Raw genomic sequence first — 18,156 nt, 5'->3', positions numbered from 1 at the left:
GGGCCAGCGTAGCTGAATCAGAAGAGGTGTAACATGTAGGGAGGTCATATCACACACATAGACAAAGACCAGATTTTTTGGGATCCTGGTTAAAAGGGAATACTGTCTGGGCTGTCGCCACAGAGTCCAATGAGAGAAAGCAAAATTTATATTGTTCTACAGTGCAGAGAAATGGGGATGACTTCTGAGCAAGAGATGGATAACCGGTCTTTGTCTCTGGTAGGTGGAAAGTGGAGGATGTTGTGGATTACAGGGCTTTTCTTTATAGCCTCTTTTTATAATACTAATGCTTAGCCTTTTATAATTTCATTTGATCTTTCTTTCAAGCTATTTGCACAAATGTGTCTAATTGTAATGATCTGTAACTAAACCAGTGCAATGTTATATACAATAGACTTACAATTGTTATCTTGACCTGACTTACAGAGGATAATTGCACTGATGCACAGTTGTTTGTGGAATAATTTGTGATTTGTCTGTGTAACTTTGTACACAGGTCTCACTTCCCTCTGTAGACCTTTTTGAGAATTAAGTGGTTGGCGAGGGTGTATAACATTTGTTCAGAGGTGGTTTATTTGTTCTATGTGGTACAGTGCCACAACTAAGATGCAAAAAGGCCACAAAGCAGGTACAAGATAATAACAATGGTAAACAACTATTTAGATATAAACAGCACCACAGTATACAGCATTCAATGAGACAGCTCTTCTTCTCTTCTTATGAAGTCTTGGAGTGTGTCTTCTGTCCTACTAAGACTCCTTTTGTCTTTGAATGATTTCAGCATATCAGACATTTCAACATCAGTTTACAATTTCATACCACAATGCTTTACAATAACCTGTATACAGTAATAACATACAATAACAGTCATTAATTACATGTCAAAATCAATGTTATTGACCTATGCATGTACTGTATATCCCATGAGCCAGTCTAATTATTCTGACAAAACATGACATCATGTCTTACACCTATGGTGGCGGAGAACAGTCTGTAGATTGGACGAGCACTCACAGTCGTGGCAAACTCATTACAGAAGGAAAGTTTGGGAGTGTGCAGCTCTGGCAAGCTCTCTGTCTCATGGGTGGAGGTGGCAAATGCGTTACATGGTGACTCATGGCACAATTTCCTTGACCAGTTTGGTCAAAAGAGATTTAAAATAAATTCTTCCACCTTTGGAAAGCTGAGGTTTACCTCTAGTGAATCCTACCAAGAGGTGCCAGTTGTGGGAAGACAGCATGGACAGGAGGGTCCATTAAGTAGTATAAAAGTATAAAGCATTAGTAGAAAATGGTTCATTTTTAATGCTATGTTATGCCTTCACTGACGCAGGGCGATGAAGAGGGGCACAGAGAGTAAGTGGGAAAGAGAGATGAGATGGATAGGGGCCGTGTGCACTTGGATCTGAACGTGCTACAGATGCTGAAGTCAATGGCGCCTCAGTGCCCTTCTTGAAAACATTTCTTGAAAAGGTAGTGCAGTCAGTATGGACAATAACATAACATAACATAACATAATGTTATCTCTTCACCTCCCACAGTCAGATTAACCATGTCTGGATGAGCCTTACCTGCAATCGACAGGTGCCTGCCTGGTCATACAATAGCTAGTTAGAAATTTAACAGTGCACACCCGGGTCAAATCAGGTTATTAAATGTCAATGACCTTGTAATGGTCTCTGAGATCCAGCGGCGGCAATCCTGCCAACTGCAGCAACCAGTGGATGGGCATATGGTCCAAGCGATTGTTATCAAAATGTGTGAAATGAACCTCTGGACCTGAATGACCATGAGAAGGACAAAGTGGAGGAAAAAATATGTTGTTTATAGCTGTTATGACAATCAGATAAACAGAACATAATTGACAGAAATGTACAAAAATAGCAGACAAACAATATAAGGGTCACCTGGTCCAACTATAAGGGTGCCTCCTTGCTGGAGTGGGTCTCCTTGGAAATCAAATGCAGGGCTGTTCATGGCACGCCACATACTTTTCAAGCTCCCCATTAACATGCTTGACTTAACATGGGGACTAGCAGATGCTGTGAGGACATATGGACACATATGTTAGGTAATGTTAATTTGACAGACAACTAACAGACTGCAAAGGGATTATAGGCGGATGGACCAACATATATGATCATTCCTCGTACTATCAGATAGCTGGACAATTTATTGTCCTCAGTGCCACACATGTTGGCTATACTCAAAAATACTGCCAGCTCATGACGTTTAATATTAGGATACAGCAAAGTTGTGTGGTAAAAAACAAAAGCATTGTCTACCTGACTCCATAAATATCTCCCCTCTCCTCAAGCCAAGGCGGCTGTAAATATGCCTTTCTGGATCAACGAACACTTCATGTGGACTTCCGGTCAGAGAACAAAAGGGCTAGGGTGCAATGGAGATTGAATTGGATTGATCACATCTATCTACATTATCTGTGTTATATAAGGGACAATGTCCTCTGATGATTTATGAAATGAGTAGGCTATGGTCCCATTGTGAGTCCAGCCTTACCTCTATGTGCCGTGGAGCTGACTGTCCTATAATAACCATCCTTACTCCAGCACCCTGTGTTAAAATTGTGAATAAAGTGGTGTCTGAATCCAGAAGTTAGTGACCCGATAAGGCAAGCTTTTACACAGGAACAGTTTAGAAAGACAGGAAGGGACGGGTGCAACATGTGTTAGTCTGAGGCTGAGCAATAAGAGAAAAAATGAACGAGAATTCCATGTGGCTAGACGTAGATTTTTAAAGTCAGCTTCCTTGATAAACTTTTTTCAACTTCGTTGCTAAAAAAAAAAAAAAAAAGAAGAAGTTTCATCAACCTATTTCTCACCCGAAGAGCGTCCTGGGATATCTTGCTGAGATCCTCAACATATTCCTTGCAGGTGTAGCACAGAAAATGCTGTCGAAATAGACAGACAGACGACCAAAAACCATTCATTAGACGGGCTTGGATACCCCTGCCTCGCGGGACACTGGAAATAGGCCACAGGGTGATAAGCCCACCTGCATGCCATGATTTTGACAGCCGTGTGCATGTGCGATTGTATGAAAAAAGGAGTCTTACCCTCACAAAAATAATGATACACTTTTGCTCTTCATACAAACTCTGGAATGGAACGGGAACTCCATGTCGGTCGTATAAAACGCAACTTTCGACGTCCGTGATTTGAAAATCGAGTGGAACATGTGTAGGTTGGTGACGGGCAACTTGGGTCGTAACAGGAGTCTCTCTAGCCATTTTACCAAATTCCATTAAAAAAAATGCCTGCACAGAGGCGACGTAAGGACTCAGCCCATGCTATTTATGGAACGTTCTCTCCGCCTGGCAAAAAACTCATACACGCCCTGCTCCTTCTTGTTGGCTCATGAATCCACCTCTTTCTTGCAGTGTTTCCATGAAGGAATAGGCCTGCGGCATGTCCTTTGGTAGGCTATGTGCCATATGCTTGTCTGGTATTAGGATATGACAAATCACATGTTTAAAACTGCCAGTTGTAGGCCTATAAGCTAACAGGTGTCCATTTTTGGAAAAGCAACTTGTTGTAGGCGTAGCCTATATGGAATTCGAAAATTCCAAGCTAACAGACACACACACACACACACACACACACACACAGAGGAGTGGAGCACTACAGAAATCGTATTATGGTATATTACCTAAAATTGGTAGGCTACCCGTTTTTTTTTATCAAGCCCCAGAGAGACCGGAATGAAAACAACAACAGTTCTTAATTTAACCAATGTCTAATCCAACACCCAATCACATACAGAACTCGAACAGTCTAATCTAGCTGGGACAAATTATATTTTATCCGGACAAGGCAATAGCCTAATTTCGTTTGAGAGCCCCGCAACTCAAGCAGACAGGCGGAGGAATCCTCCAATAAAAGCCAGGTTGTACGTCCGTAGCCTAGTTGTAGGCAGTACTTCCTGTTTCGTAGAAATCCCGGAAGTGTTTTCACAAACATTATGTGGATCTAACTGTCTTGTGTTGTTTCATCGGATTTGAATAAGTAGAAACAATTTCAGACCACCGTCTCATTGGAAACACAGATTATGAAATCGCGGGACAGAGGTGGTCTGCACCGCGCGAACTGGTGAGGAGACGCATGAGCTATGGTTTTATCGGAGCGCTTGCTGCTGGGGGTCTGTTTGTAGCTCGACTGCTACGCTTGGATAAATACAATAGTGATTCACTTACTACAGCAATTTACATGAAAGTCGCGGGAAAGTGGGTAATGGAATCTTGAAAGTCTTATGGTATACTGGATTGACGATAAATATGCGAAGTGTCACAGAACAAGTTGTCAACCTGTTCTTTAGGGCGAACATAAATTGTCCTCAACGTTAGCTAACCTCTGAGTTGTTAAAGCTAACTTACAGCCAGTTGTTAACTCAGAGCGATATTTTAGTAGTACGTTTTACCACAAAATAACAAAACAGTGTTGAGGTTGTAGTCCATATTCAGCAGATGGTGATTCACTAATTGAAAGATATCGTAAAACTGATGTTCAATGCCAGTGTGGCTGTGTGGAATGAATGCACCCATCATGCGGTCTTCACTCTTCTTACTGCTAGCCTGCCTGTAAACCCAGCAGGTTGTTTATTGTCACAACGTGTCGTACATACAGCAACACCTCCGACCTCCCCACGTGTATGCTCTCATCATCTAGTTGACACATCGCATCAGATATTTAACAACAAGTATTTTCATTGCTGGATGCCATTGTATCTAAATTCCTTTGATGGGCAACATTAAATCACTGAGAATGTTACTTGGGTCAGCGTGCAGTGTTTAGACATTTAGTAGACTTAAGTACTTTCTATGACATTAAGTCATTGACTGAGGAATGTTTGATATAAGTGCTAATTTGTGGTACTCAAGCATCATTCTTATTTATCATTCATATTTACTTTTCTTTGTTTATGTGAGGTGTTGATGGGTGATATTGAGGAGACTATGTGGTAGAAGGTCTAACAGTGTGTGATGATAGACCAAAGAGACAGATTGTACCACCACCATATCTAACAGAGATATCTGTACTCAGATATATCTGATGACATCAGATTGTAGGCTACTGGTATCATGTCTCATTTTAATGTCCCTCTCTCTCTATCCTCTTCTGTGTTTCTCAGAGTTCAAGTGAGTCATCTATATGGGCCATCTTCTCTCGAAAAATGGTTACCGCCTGAAAAAGCGAACGCGCAAGCTGCGTAAGAAGAAGAGAAAAAGGAACTGCCTGTTTCAGGGCCCGTGCATGCTCTGCTTCATCGTCCACGGCAGCAGTGGTAGCCCTGACGACGAGCCCCTGGAGAGCAGCGGTGGCAGCAGTGCTGCTGTAGCTGCGTCGGCTGTGAGCGCCTCGGCCTCCAAGCTCGCCGAACGCTACGCCTCCTCGCTGGGCTCGCCGGAGGCCTGTGCCCACTTCCTGTTGGCGCCGCATGCGGAGTTGGCTCTGCTGAGCGCCTCGGTCCCCGCCAAGCTCCTCGGGCCGCCCTCCCTGTTCCGCCCGGCTGTCGCCGTGCCGACGCCCGGCCTGGCCGAGATGGTGTGCAAGCGCAAGTGCGCCGAGCTGCAGCGCTGCACGCCCTGCAAACAGCCCCGCTGTGCCTTCCCCGACAGCGCTGAGGGAGCCGGGGCCACCGGCGGAGGAGGAGCAGCCGCCGCAGACACGGCCGCTCACCGCCTCCTGCCCCTCTGCTCCTTACCCTCGTCCTCCTCCTCCTCCTCCTCCTCCTCCGCCACCTCCTCCTCCGCCTCCTCCTCCGGAGAGGAGGCCGTGGGCGTGGTGCCGCTGCAGAGGGACAACGGGGAGAGCACCAGTCCCGCCTCGGAATGTTCCCGGGCCACCACCGACACGACCGATGCGTCCTGCATCAATCACCTGCCCTCCTCCATTCTCCTGAAGGTCAGTCTGCAGGATGTGAAGCCTTCTGGGAATGTGGGGATGTGGGGTGCTGTACTGTATGTGTTGAGGGTGGTGGGGGTGTGGATGTTGTTTTGTGGAATGGCTGTTCATCACTGGGGTTCATGTAGGAACTCCTTTTGTTGTCAGTTGTGCAGAACTAAATGGTTGCGAGGTGCTGCCATGCCACCGTTTCCACTGCACTGGTTGTGGTGTGTGGCCCAGCCATAGGTTTGATGAGTGAGTAGGGCTGTTGCTTGTAGCAGTACAACAAACAATATTTGGAAAGCAGCTACATTAGCCCACAGACAACCCACTGAACCCACAATGAAAAGCTGCTGTTTTTTTCCACACCAGTAGCTCTCTCTCTCTCTCACTTTCTCTCTCTCTCTCTCTTTCTTTCTGTCACACACACACACACACACACACACACTCTGCTCTCCGTCTGGGTTAATTTATTTTTGTTTAATGAGCTGGGGAACGAGTGGTCTGTCCATTCTGTTTTTAAAAGCTTCCGAGTGTGTATATAAAAAGCTCACTCTGCACAGGAGGCTTTGTGATTGGAACATATTTTCCCCCTTTGAATGGGTGAAATCATTTGCTGCCGCTCTACACGATATCAGGCAGTGCTCCAACATTGGGCTTTCACTAAAATGAGCACCTTTGTAGTCTAGAATATGTGCTCTTATTAATGTTGCTTTTGGGATAAAGAGTGTGCACATGAAAATCCGAGCCAAGATAAAAGAGTCAGGTTTGTTCTTTTGTTTTTGTATGCTACCCTGATTCAATACACCAATTACAGATATTGTTTTTGTGCCAAAATGCAAGCCAATCTCTACTAGAGGGGCCTAATTGTATCTCAGAGTTTTGTCGTGTTTTTTTTTTATCTTTTCAAAAGTAGTCTGATTAGGTATTTGTGTGTGTGTGTGTGTGTGTGTGGACAAACGATTTTTATCTCTTTGTGTGTGGACAGATAGGCTGTGTTTGTGTGTGTGTGGATAGATAGGCGCTGTGTGTGTGTATACAAACTGTGTGTGTGTGGAGAGATTGTCTGTGTGTGTGCTCGTATGTGTGCGAGAGCTTGTACGTGGATGAGCGATTAAAGACACCTTGCCACTAATGTGCAGCTGACTGTTGTCTTGTGCTCTGTTGGTACAGGTGTTTTCCCACCTGACCGTTCGGGAGCGCTGCCTGGGCGCCTCTCTGGTCTGCAAGTACTGGCGGGACCTGTGTTTAGACTTCCAGTTCTGGAAGCACATCGACCTCAGTGGCCTGCAACAGGTGGGTCATCGCCCGCTTTGTCTCGTCTGTCAGTATACAGTAGAGATCAATTATGCAAGCAAACTGGGCCGAAAGCTATGAACTGCATGCCAGTTGTCAAGTGAATCATGACCATGAACTACCATCACTGTTTCCATGTCTTCTCTGAATTGAATATAACTTAGTTTTATTGAGTATATGCAAATTCTAAGTTACTATGTTGGAATACATTTGTAGTGCTCAGTATATTTGTTGTGTTTAATAGTCAATTGAATGGCCTCTGTACTGCCCACCTGTCTGGCCACTTCCACTCGTAGGTGAATGATGAGCTGCTGGTGAAGATCGCCTCACGCCGGCAGAATGTGACGGAGGTCAACATTTCGGACTGCCGGAACGTGCAGGACCACGGGGTGTGCTCGCTGGCCTCCCAGTCGCCGGGCCTGCTGAAGTACACGGCCTACCGCTGCAAGCAGCTCAGCGACCTCTCCCTCTGCACCATCGCCACACACTGCCCTCTGCTGGTCAAGGTCCATGTGGGCAACCAAGACAAGCTGACTGACCACGCACTCAAACTGGTGAGTTCTTTTACAGCACAGCACCAGATTGACATCTTCATTTGGATGTTACCAGCTTTACAAAAAACAGCCCCTGGAGTGTCTGTCTAAATAGCACCTGGATTCCTGGAAAGCAGTTCCCAGACTGCAGCTGACTGTGTGCTTCACAGGATGGCTGAATCCCAAAGTGAGCCCTGAGGACTAAGGACTAAAGACTTAGGGGGAATTCTCCCATGCGCGTAAGGGTGTGTAAGTCCAAAAAAACGCGTAACTATGCGCAATTCCCTCTAAGCGGATTCTGCCATCCACTTAAATCGCCCATTTACGCGTGGTAGAGAGAGTTGCGCGTTTTGGGTGGAGCAACCCCAAAATCTGGGCGTTTCTTATATATAAAACTCTTGCGCGCATTCTGCCATGGCTTAAGCACTTTTCCAGCTTACGCACTCTGGAGGGCTGGAATAAGGTCGAGCGCCACTACAAGGTGAAACAGCATATTGCTCATGTCGGCAGAAGGCCTAGTTCTAAATACATGTAGGCAACACAGAATTTACAACTTGACATTACAGTCTCAAATGTGATGCTTATAAGCATACAGCTTCATGTTTTCCGCGTTACAGTGTCACACGGTGCCATATTTCGCGCCATTACCTTCACTGGCTTCATAGGCTACATTGTTAGATAGTGAAAATCCCGTTATAATCACCCACTTTCTGTATTGGATCTTACCGATTATGTATCTTCAGTTTTAACTTGACGAGAAGTCATTATCCCATAGCATACTTCGTTCGACTCTGTCCGTTTCTTTCCAACTTCACTGAATACATCCGTACATTTGCACAGACGTCTGCACTATAGTGCAGCATAGTTTATTCTCTCGTCTTTTAATTCGTTTACAATGGAGATTGAACTCGTTATGTCAGTCTCTCTACTGTGTTCGAAGTTGCAGATGTCAGTCTACATGTCTTAGCATAGATAAATTGATATTATGCGAGGCAGCTGCCAGCGAAACCTTTTTGTCAACCGTGAGTTTTTGAATTTTAAATCTAGACACCTCAAGCACGTCTTGACTCTTTATAAACAAACGTCAAAGCAAAAGTGAAATTTCGTGAAGTAATTTCTTTGTTAAGCTATGTGATGATACACCATTTTACTGTAGGCAGTTCTTTATTCAGTTCACCTTGCATACGTTTTCAAAATCAAAGACTGGTTGGTGTTCTTTCTGGATTTAAATGGCATTCAGGAGGTCAATGAGAAAGTCCACGTTCTAAGTTTTCATATCAACCTAAATTAAGGAGGTGGTAGATTAGTCTGGTTCTTTTTTTAAATAAATCACGCCTCTTTCATAAGCCCGCCTTGATTCCGAATTTGCGCGGTGTGGGTGTGACAGAAGCGGAGATGGGAGAATCTGCTTAACAGAGAGGCGCGCAACAGAACCGCGTAAAAAAAAGCTTACACGCGATTTACGCGCGAATGGGAGAATTCCCCCCTTAAATACTAAATTGATCTCAGGTGCTAAGTGAGTGAGTGAGTGAGTGAGTGTGTGAGGCCACAAGGGCTCATATAGGTGTTATCAGGATTGGGACAGCGTTTCATGAGATCACATGTACCTTGGCGATGTTTAATAACAAAGACGTTGCTGACACTTGCACCATGAACGTGTGTTGTGCTGTTGTTTACCTTTGTAATATCCGGATTGTCCTACGGTCTCCGCGGTAAACGTCACAAAACTTTGAACTATGGGTTATTCCCACCGATGCAGTCTCACAGAAAGGGCTCCATAAGTGTGTACTCAAACCCTCTCGCCCTTCGAAATTCAACATTGGGACAGCCCCAAGCCATTACGAATTTCACGAGAACGCACACCAAAGTCTGTGAGTCTGTGAATCTGGACTTTGGGATTGGGCCACGGGGTGCCTCTGTGCTCACACTAGAGTAAAGATGGAATTATTAAAAGCTCAAGGTTCTGTATAGTATATTTTCCACATGTAGTGTCCTTTTGCCAATGGATTTTCATATCTAACAAACTGATAATTGGCATGAGGCTTTACTTAAAAATCTCCTTAAGAGTGTTCCAATGTGTGTAGAGGTAGGCTCTTACCCCAGATGAGTTATTGAATTTTTTCTGCAACAATTTCTTTTTCAGAAATCTTGTAAAATATCTATGTGACATCGCTGTTTTTTATGAGTGCTTGTGTGTACAATTTTCCTCTTATTTACTTGTCTACACTTTTGGTGGAGATCAAAGCAAATGTCACATTAAACAACATTACGTTTGACGGGTAGACTAGCTAAGCTTCTTTCTGCCCCATAAAACGGCAATCATGCACAGATAGATTTCAAATGACATGCAGAGGGTGGTTTTCAACGGATCATTACCCTGATCTGAAATGGGGATGAGTAACAACTATTCCAGTGACTCAGAGTGAGTCTGCAGCCAGAGAGAGGTAGAGGTAGGCAGAGGGAAGCAGCATTAGGGGTTGTGTGATCTGTGCATTCCACAACAGCACCCTTCCAACACACACACACACACACACACACACACACACACACACACACACACACACACACACACACAATGTTTGTGTATTAGTTTTAAAAAAATAAATAATTTTACAAAAGTATATAAATATTTCACTCACACTCACTCACACACACACACACACACACACACACACACACACACACTAAAACAGAAGGCTCTTCCTAATCTCCTCCTCTCTCAAGAGTGATTAATGCAATTGATCAGTTCACTTGTAATCAATTTATAAGAAAGACTGCAGGTTGCATAAGCAGTAGAGAGTACATCAGGCTCTTTTTCTTGTTCTTTGAACTGTATGAACACATGGAAAACAGACACAGGCTCACTCTCTCTTATTGGTGTCTCAAGCAAGCTGGCACGTGTGTGTGCGTGTGTGCGTGTTTTTGTGTGTGTGTGTGTGTGCGTGGAGTTAAACTCCTACTGACAATATTAGGCAATGTAACATTCTTCAAGCTTTGTTTTTTTTTCTTTTAACCCTTGTTGCGGTCTGTTTGGTGTTCCAGCTGGGCCAGCACTGCTCTGAGCTGAAGGACGTCCACCTGGGCCAGTGCTACAACATCAGTGACGAGGGCATGGTGGCCCTGGCTAAGGGCTGCCCCAAGCTGCAGAGGATCTACATGCAGGAGAACAAGCTGGTAAGCAGCATGTCCCCCTCCCCTCCCCTCCCCTCCCCCGTCTCCACTGCTCCATGAGTGTTGGGGCAGGCTGGGGAGAAGGGCTTTGGAGCAGCTGCACTCAAGTGTTACTGACCTTTTGTCACTTTGTCAAGATTGGCTCTTCAGGTGTTAAGTGCACACTTATAGTGTGATCTATCTTCTCTCTCTCTCTCTCTCTCTCTCTCTCTCACACACACACACACATACATATTATAAACACACACACTCTCTCTCTCTCTCAAACACACACACACACACACACTGGTTGGTCCCCTGTGACCCTGTGTGTGTCCGGTGCATGGTCATGTTTGGCCTGTGCCACCACTGGAGGTCAGTGTTGCTCTGTTCAGCTGCCTCCCTCTGTCCATCTGGCCTGAGCTGGAGAGCCAGGACCTTCAACACACAGACAGTGAAAGCCAAGGCTGCCAAAGCTCGTACAAACTGTCAAATACTCCTGGATAAACAAAAGGGCTTGCCAGTATATGTCTGTGTCCACAGTTTGATCAAATCCCACAGCCTCCCTTATGTCTTAGATCTCCTGCTGGGGCTTTGGTTTTGGGTTTTGAAAGTGTACAGAGGTAAACATCAGATGGTTTGGGCTTCCATTTCTGAGCGGGTTTCTGTTTTAGTGGCCTTTCCTGCTTTTAAATGTTTTTTTTTTTTTTTTAAAGCGAAACGTTTTCTCCTGTGTATAGGAGATGTAGATGATATATAGGAGAGGATCTGTCACTGTCTCCTCTTTTTCTAAAAATCTACCTCCATGTGCCTTCACCACCCTGAGGAGCAGTGGTGTGGAGCATGCAGATCTCCACCCATCTCCATCTCCACCCTGGATTGTCTTTCCCGTCTCTAATGCAGTCTATTGCTGTGTTTGCCTTTCTCTGCTTATCCACTGAAGACCTCTCCAGAGTTGGAGAGCAGCTGGGATTCATTAGATCTGTTAGTGGTAACCTTCCCAATGAAAACCGGCGTCAGCATGAGAAGCATGATTAGTAGCTGTTAGGTGTGAGATTTATGTTCACACAAACTCTTTCAACTCGCCTTATCGGCTGTCTATCACCTCCAGATGGGCGGTTTTGGCATGCCTGTCAGGCAGACGTCCTCCTTTATTTGGTCAGCGCACCCAACATGCTTTTGTTATGTCTACTTGCTCAATTCTCAGTCGGATCTCATGTCCTAGTTGGCCCAGGAGGGGGCTCGTCCAAATGGAAGTGCGTGGCTGGACAGCGCAATCGAGCATTGATCGCTTCCACTTGTCTTTTTGATTCTTGTTCTAGAATCCTAAGGAGTAATTTGTTTTTATGTTTTAAACTCTTAGCCAGCATGACTTTTGGTGCGGGTTGCCTGGTAATGCCCTACATGTATAAACCCTTAAGTGTATGTGTGTGTGTGTGTGTGTGTGTGTGTCTGTCTGTGTGTGTCAATATTTACTGGAATTGTGCAGAAAAAGCTCCTCTTAAAACGATGTATAGTTATTTGTGGTGGAGGCCCTAGTAGTACAGTAAATGGAGCGCATGTTGGGGAAGCAGTGGAATCTGCTCTGCGTGTGTGGAGCGCCCTCCCTCCACAAATGAATGCCAAATGTACAGTGCGTGTGCACTTTTGCCTATTTTTTTCCCCACAACTTCTCAGGATTCTCTGGATTTACGTAATGACTTAAAAGGAAATTGGTGTTCAAATACTTCTGCTGCTAATGGTTAACTAGATACTTGATTATCTGTGCAGTGTGCCCCTAGTGGAAAATAGAAAAGAAAGGAGGAAGGTAATAATGTAATAATGGCCAAGGGCCATGGATGTAGCTCAAATGCAAGCTAATGCAGTCCCTTTGCTGAAGTTTATTGTTCACAATGTTTTCCATGCCTGTTTTCTAAAAGATTTTGTCGACTCTTCATTCCGCTTCTTGTTTGCAATCAAAGATTATTCTGTCTTTTAGAAGAATACTGTTAAAAGTGATTACTGCCTACTTGTTCTCCTCTATGTAAATACATTCAGCTCACATCAGATAAATAACAAATAATTAATTTCTGATGGATGAGTGGGGTGTGTTTGTAATGTTGGTGTGTGGGTTTTGCAGGTCATGGCATCTCAGTTCATCTCTGTGTGAAGGAGTAGACCTCATTCCAGTGCCATTATTCTCTGACATCATCCCTCTCAAACCTGTTGTGGTGGTCCCTCTCCCCTGCCTTACAGGAGACATCCTCACTGTGTGTGTGTGTGTGTGTGTGTGCGCTGATCAGGCACCATTTGGTCTGGGGTGAAATCTGAACCCTGTTCCTCTGTGATGGCTCTAATGTTTTTGGTGACAGATTGTGCAATTGTTCAACTGCGCTCTGGCTCCTCTGAATCACCTGCCCCCGGACCCGCCCCCAGGCCCTGGCTAATGGCCTAAATGGCTGTTTCCTCCAGTTTCCTCTAAAGGCCCGGCTCCTCTCTCTCTCCCTCCCTCCCTCCCTCTCTCCCTCCCTCTCGGTTTCCATCTCTTCCATTTCTCATCTCTCTGTTTAATCTACCCTTCCTGTGGGGTTGGGATGCTGGCTTGTTCACTATGACTTCCACCTTGATGGAAGTAGCATGATGTTACCAGACAGTGAAACCTTTAGAAGTGAGGACCCATTGGAGTGAAGTGGAAATGACACTCCAGTGCAGTGCCGTCAACACGTAGGTCCATTGAGTTAGCCTACAATGCTTTGCAACACGGTTGGTGTGTGTGCGTGTGCGTGTGCATGTGCGTAGCTGAATGGACCTTGCTGACCTTCCATGGTACTGGCCAAGCGAGCGACCTCAACGGAAGAGAGGGATCTTTGGGTTAAGGAGCACGCTTTGATAAATCTAATTTCCACCTACATTCAGATTTATGACTTAGCCCAACTCCCTCCTGCTTTTATGGCCAAGTATCCGGAGAAGCTAAAGCAATTATGCACTCTGTTTAGCCCAATTACCCTGCCCATGATGCCCTGAAATCGGATCCGCGCTCTCCGAGCCCCCCTTCGCTCCCGCTAACTTCACTAAAGAGCCCTGCTGTTAAATTGGCCCACTTGTCTCTCTGTCAGGTCTGAACTGCTGAACTTTTCTGCCTTGACTTCAACTTTCAGCCTCTGACTGAACACTTAACTCAAGGAAACTATTTTTGGAGACCTTCCCCTCCTCCCCTTTTCCCACACTCCTCCCCCTGCTTACATGCCTGATATGTTGCTTGACCTCCTGCATGTGCCGTCCCACTGTTGTGACTTGTGACCTTTATCATAGTCATCATAAATCATATATCTTCACTATCATATGTGGTTGTTGTGCAAATAATAGCGAAATATGAAAAGTCACACTGGCCAAGCTGAAAGAAAGAATGGCTTTATCATTCATTGATGAACATCGCTCCTAAATGCAGAAATTAGCATTGTCAAAATGCACAAAGCATTAGGTTTGTAACCGCTACTAACGATGTAGCGCCACTCTGTTGCCCTGGGATGGGAGTTAAAGCAGGAAGTAGCCATTCTCTGCTTAAATGGGGCCCCTTGTCCCATCCTCTGGCAAAGTCACTTCATTCTATTTGTTCCTCACAATTTAATCTGCATTCTGCAATTGAGGTTCATTTTGCGAGAGGAAGCATTTTTTACCCGGCCCTCTTGCACACTCTCTCTCGCTTCATATTTCTTCCTCCCATTGACAGTCTTTCCTCGGTGCTCTGGATGTTAATGTCCCAGCGGTGGGATGTTGCAGGAGGCCTTGCAGCCTTCTTCACCTGGTGATGCTGCCTGGCGCAGTGAGTTGGCTTAGAGATTATGGCGATCCGATCTGATTAGCACACTGTTTAATTAGCCTAAATGCACAATGTAAATGGATCTGTCGATGGCCGTAAAGAGATTAGTTAGTACTCTTAATTTGTATCTAATTACTTGTATGCAGCCAGCTATAGTTCTGTCTCTCCTTCGTTTTCTCCTCAACTTTCTATCTCTCTGTCTCTGCCAGCAGTGACTGCTGTGTTTTTAAGAGGCTAGCTGTCTGACTGACAGGCTTCTTTGGTTCTCCTGCTTTCTTGGAGGTCTGTTGTATGGGCAGGATGTGAGGATGAGGTGGAGGAGCTGACAAACAGAGCTGCTCTGGGCGCTAACATCCCCTCTCCTTCTCTCGCCCTCCGTCTTTCCCCTCTCTCTGCCGCTCATCCTGACAGCTGTTGGACTCGGCTGTATATTTACACAGCCTCAGCCTTACAGGGCACCAGCCTAAGAACAGGATGTGATCAACTCGCTCCGTCACAGTCTGTCTCCCTCCCACACACAGAAAGCGAGAACGAGCGAGGGCTTTTGACATTGACGTGAGCGTAGTATATGTATGCTTGAACATTTTTCCGCTGTGCTAAATCACACATAATTATATGAAATGAAACCAGCTCTCTACCGCAGGGGAGAGTGCTCTCCAAAGGCCTTTTGCCATCAGTGAAAAAGGCAAGAAAGCGCAAGAGAGCATCATTAATTCATCCAATCACTGTCAGGGATATTGACTGGTGGGTTTCCTGTATTGTGTCACATCCCTGTGGGGGTGAGAATGTGCAACTGATGCCCCATTGTATCGTCCGTGCTGCCCAGCTGATGACCATAGCTCTCCTCGTCTCATATTGACGGAGCCTAATAGCGGGTCAGCACTTGACTCAGTCCTATTTTGACGTTGTCTTGTAGTCTTGGCTGCATTGTCATTGTTCCACCCCCCCACTGCTGTGCACGTGCACCGACCTGCAGATTGCAGCAATTTCCTTCCTACTGTCTGTCTCCACTGATGCCACTGTGCTGGATCATTCCGGATCATTCGGTCTGACCTCAGCGTTCCTGTTATTCCCTGCTGCCCTGCTGCGAGTGGAGTTGGCTTTGAAGTTCCTCGATCGATAGCGAAAGCTCCTTCTGGTCTTCTCTTGTCCAAGGGGGGCCTTGTTTGGAGTTGATCAGTGATCAAGTCTATTGATGAACCCCTTTGATGTCTTTGATCGTTTGGCGAACAAAGAGATTGTGACGCCATGGGCAAAGAAAGAGGCCAGAGAAAACAACAGCCTTGAGTGGTTTGTAAATGTCAGGTCTGCCTAGGTGTGCTGAGACTCGAGGAGGTGGCTGCAGTGTAGTCGCTTCTGCTGCAGACTTTAGTGCACGTGTTCAGCCCACTACTTCATATCTTCCTTAGTGATTTAAGCTAAATATGACCTGTGGTTTAGTCCTCTTGTTGCAAGCAGACAACTGACCTGACCTGATCCGAACTCCAGAGCACTTGTAGCCTTCCCATCTGAGAGGCTGAGATGATCATTAGCCTAATGATATGCATACAGTGCAACATATGCACATATACATGTAGGTAGATTGAGATCTTCTGCAAAGGCATTGGACCAACTGCCTTCACAGCAGGCTTGTACAAAATTCAGAATTGAATTGAGAATGACTCCTAAATACCAATTCAATTCTTGAATTTGAATTGAGGTCAAAAACAGGATGTAGAATTACAATTCGAATTTGAATTGTAGGAAGTAGAATTGAAATTCAATGAAACTCAAAGACATTCATATACATAATTTAAGTGTATTGTTTATCAATGTCAGATATGATCGCAACAAACACACAATTTATAATTGAAACCAGTAACCAATTACATTTCCAAGGTAACCCTCCCAAAACTGAATATATGTGAGATTCAACACATTCTTCCTGTTGTGTGACTGTGTTATTACTTACTATTACTTGGAGTTATTTTGTTCCTGTCAATCCCATTCCAATTCCAATTCCAATTCAACTCTCTGTGGGGCGAGGCCAATTCAAATTCCAATTCAGTAATTGAAAGGGGGCCAATTCTAAAATTCATAATTGTGCACAAGCTGGCTTCACAGGCTACATTACATTTTGAGATGTATGCATGTGTAAGTAAACATGTGCACATCATAGTCCAGAACACTAGACTGATTGGTGGATGGAGGTGGTGATCAGTTTCCTTGTCGTCTTGAAGGAATTAGCTGCCACCATATGAAATATGCCATAAACACACACTGTCGTGTGCATGTGTGTGTGTGTGTGGTTTGTTTATCATGTTGTTTTGTCCATACCTGCAGGGGGTGCTATGAGACCAGTCTTGGTGCAGGAGAGGGAGCAGTAGGCATCTCTCTCCCTGGAGTAGCACTGAGACTAAATCCCAGCTTTCTCAGCACAGCGGCGCCGGGAAGTTCATGATGTTAAACACGTCTGTGATCTGTGAATGGAAAGTTAAGCTGGCATGAGCCCTTAAAATCCTTTCAATGGAGCAGCTAAATCATCTGAGGGTTTTATATCTAGAAACCCCGCTAACAGAGCCTCTTATATGTTAGCGAGCGAGAGAAAGAGAAAGCTGTGTTGATGAAAAGTGTGAATGGCCACTGCTTGTGTGCAGTTAAACAACAATCCTGTGCTTTTGTTTGGACTCTTGTTTTGAAAGAATGAATCTAACCCCTGTAGTGACTTGATTGCCTTCGACTCACACTAGGAGTTTTAACTGGGCTTGATTGAATGACGTCTGCAATTGTGAAACATAATCACATTTGATTGATTTCTATAACAGGGTTGTTGAGCACATTTGAAAACCTTGCAGTCATTTTGTTCTCCAGTTTTATTGTCTCCTCGCATTCAAGCATCAAAACGTCAGATGCGTCATAAGAAGTAAATTGCTTTGTCTGTGATGGTACAAAATAGACTGCCTATTTTGCTCTTTTGTCTGCTTTTCTTCTCTCTGTTTCTGAACATGTTCCTGAGTAGTCCTCACTGCATGTGCTCTTTTGGTCTTAATCTGGCGTGAGCCACCAGACTAGCCATCAGTCATCACAGAGTCAATCTGTCTCCCAAGGCTTCTGCCATGGTCACAGCCAATCGTTGGCCTTTTGGCAGTCCGCACTGCTGGGAATTCCAATGAAGGACAGATATGGATCGACCTGATTGGAAAGAGCAAGACGCAGGGAAATGGGCAAGCTGTTTTGGTTGGACTGCTTAATTAGGCATCTTGCATAGGTAACGTGTGGCCTTTTAATAGGCACAGTCTCTGACCTTAAGGGAATGACCACTGTAGGAAGCACAGAACAGTCATGGTACTAGGCATACACAGTGTCCGTACTGCAATTAGCCTGCAGTAATGACCCAGAATGAGAATCAGGCAGAGATTATACGTAATGGACGATTCATCTGGACCTGGATCAGTGTGGCTTCACTTCATAATGGCGCCTCTATCTGTTCAGAGTAC

The 18,156-nt window shown here is 45.0% G+C and overlaps 2 protein-coding genes across 3 annotated transcripts in view; one reads left to right on the top strand and one right to left on the bottom strand.

Moving 5' to 3' along the window:
• Nucleotides 1–561: 561 nt before the first annotated feature.
• prxl2c (peroxiredoxin like 2C) lies at nucleotides 562–3,574 on the bottom strand. Its single transcript, XM_062543654.1, has 6 exons — nucleotides 3,076–3,574; nucleotides 2,842–2,910; nucleotides 2,520–2,573; nucleotides 2,285–2,390; nucleotides 1,907–2,041; nucleotides 562–1,778 (listed from the first exon to the last, which is right to left on the bottom strand). The coding sequence occupies exons 1-6, from the start codon at nucleotides 3,262–3,264 to the stop codon at nucleotides 1,651–1,653; spliced, it is 681 nt and encodes a 226-aa protein (XP_062399638.1). The 5' UTR covers nucleotides 3,265–3,574; the 3' UTR covers nucleotides 562–1,650.
• A 393-nt stretch (nucleotides 3,575–3,967) lies between these two features.
• The window catches only part of fbxl17 (F-box and leucine-rich repeat protein 17), a 201,164-nt gene continuing 186,975 nt past the window's right edge, over nucleotides 3,968–18,156 (top strand). For both annotated transcript variants that reach the window (XM_062543652.1, XM_062543653.1), the window contains exons 1-5: nucleotides 3,968–4,108; nucleotides 5,148–5,920; nucleotides 7,076–7,198; nucleotides 7,495–7,752; nucleotides 10,774–10,905. In XM_062543652.1, the coding sequence (XP_062399636.1) occupies nucleotides 5,168–5,920; nucleotides 7,076–7,198; nucleotides 7,495–7,752; nucleotides 10,774–10,905 (1,266 nt within the window). In that variant the 5' untranslated portion in view covers nucleotides 3,968–4,108; nucleotides 5,148–5,167. The remainder of the gene's footprint in view (nucleotides 4,109–5,147; nucleotides 5,921–7,075; nucleotides 7,199–7,494; nucleotides 7,753–10,773; nucleotides 10,906–18,156) is intronic.

This window comes from Sardina pilchardus, chromosome 8 (assembly GCF_963854185.1).
Source record: "Sardina pilchardus chromosome 8, fSarPil1.1, whole genome shotgun sequence".
NCBI classification, from domain to species: Eukaryota; Metazoa; Chordata; class Actinopteri; order Clupeiformes; family Clupeidae; genus Sardina; species Sardina pilchardus.
This window is presented reverse-complemented; position numbering and strand designations above follow the sequence as displayed.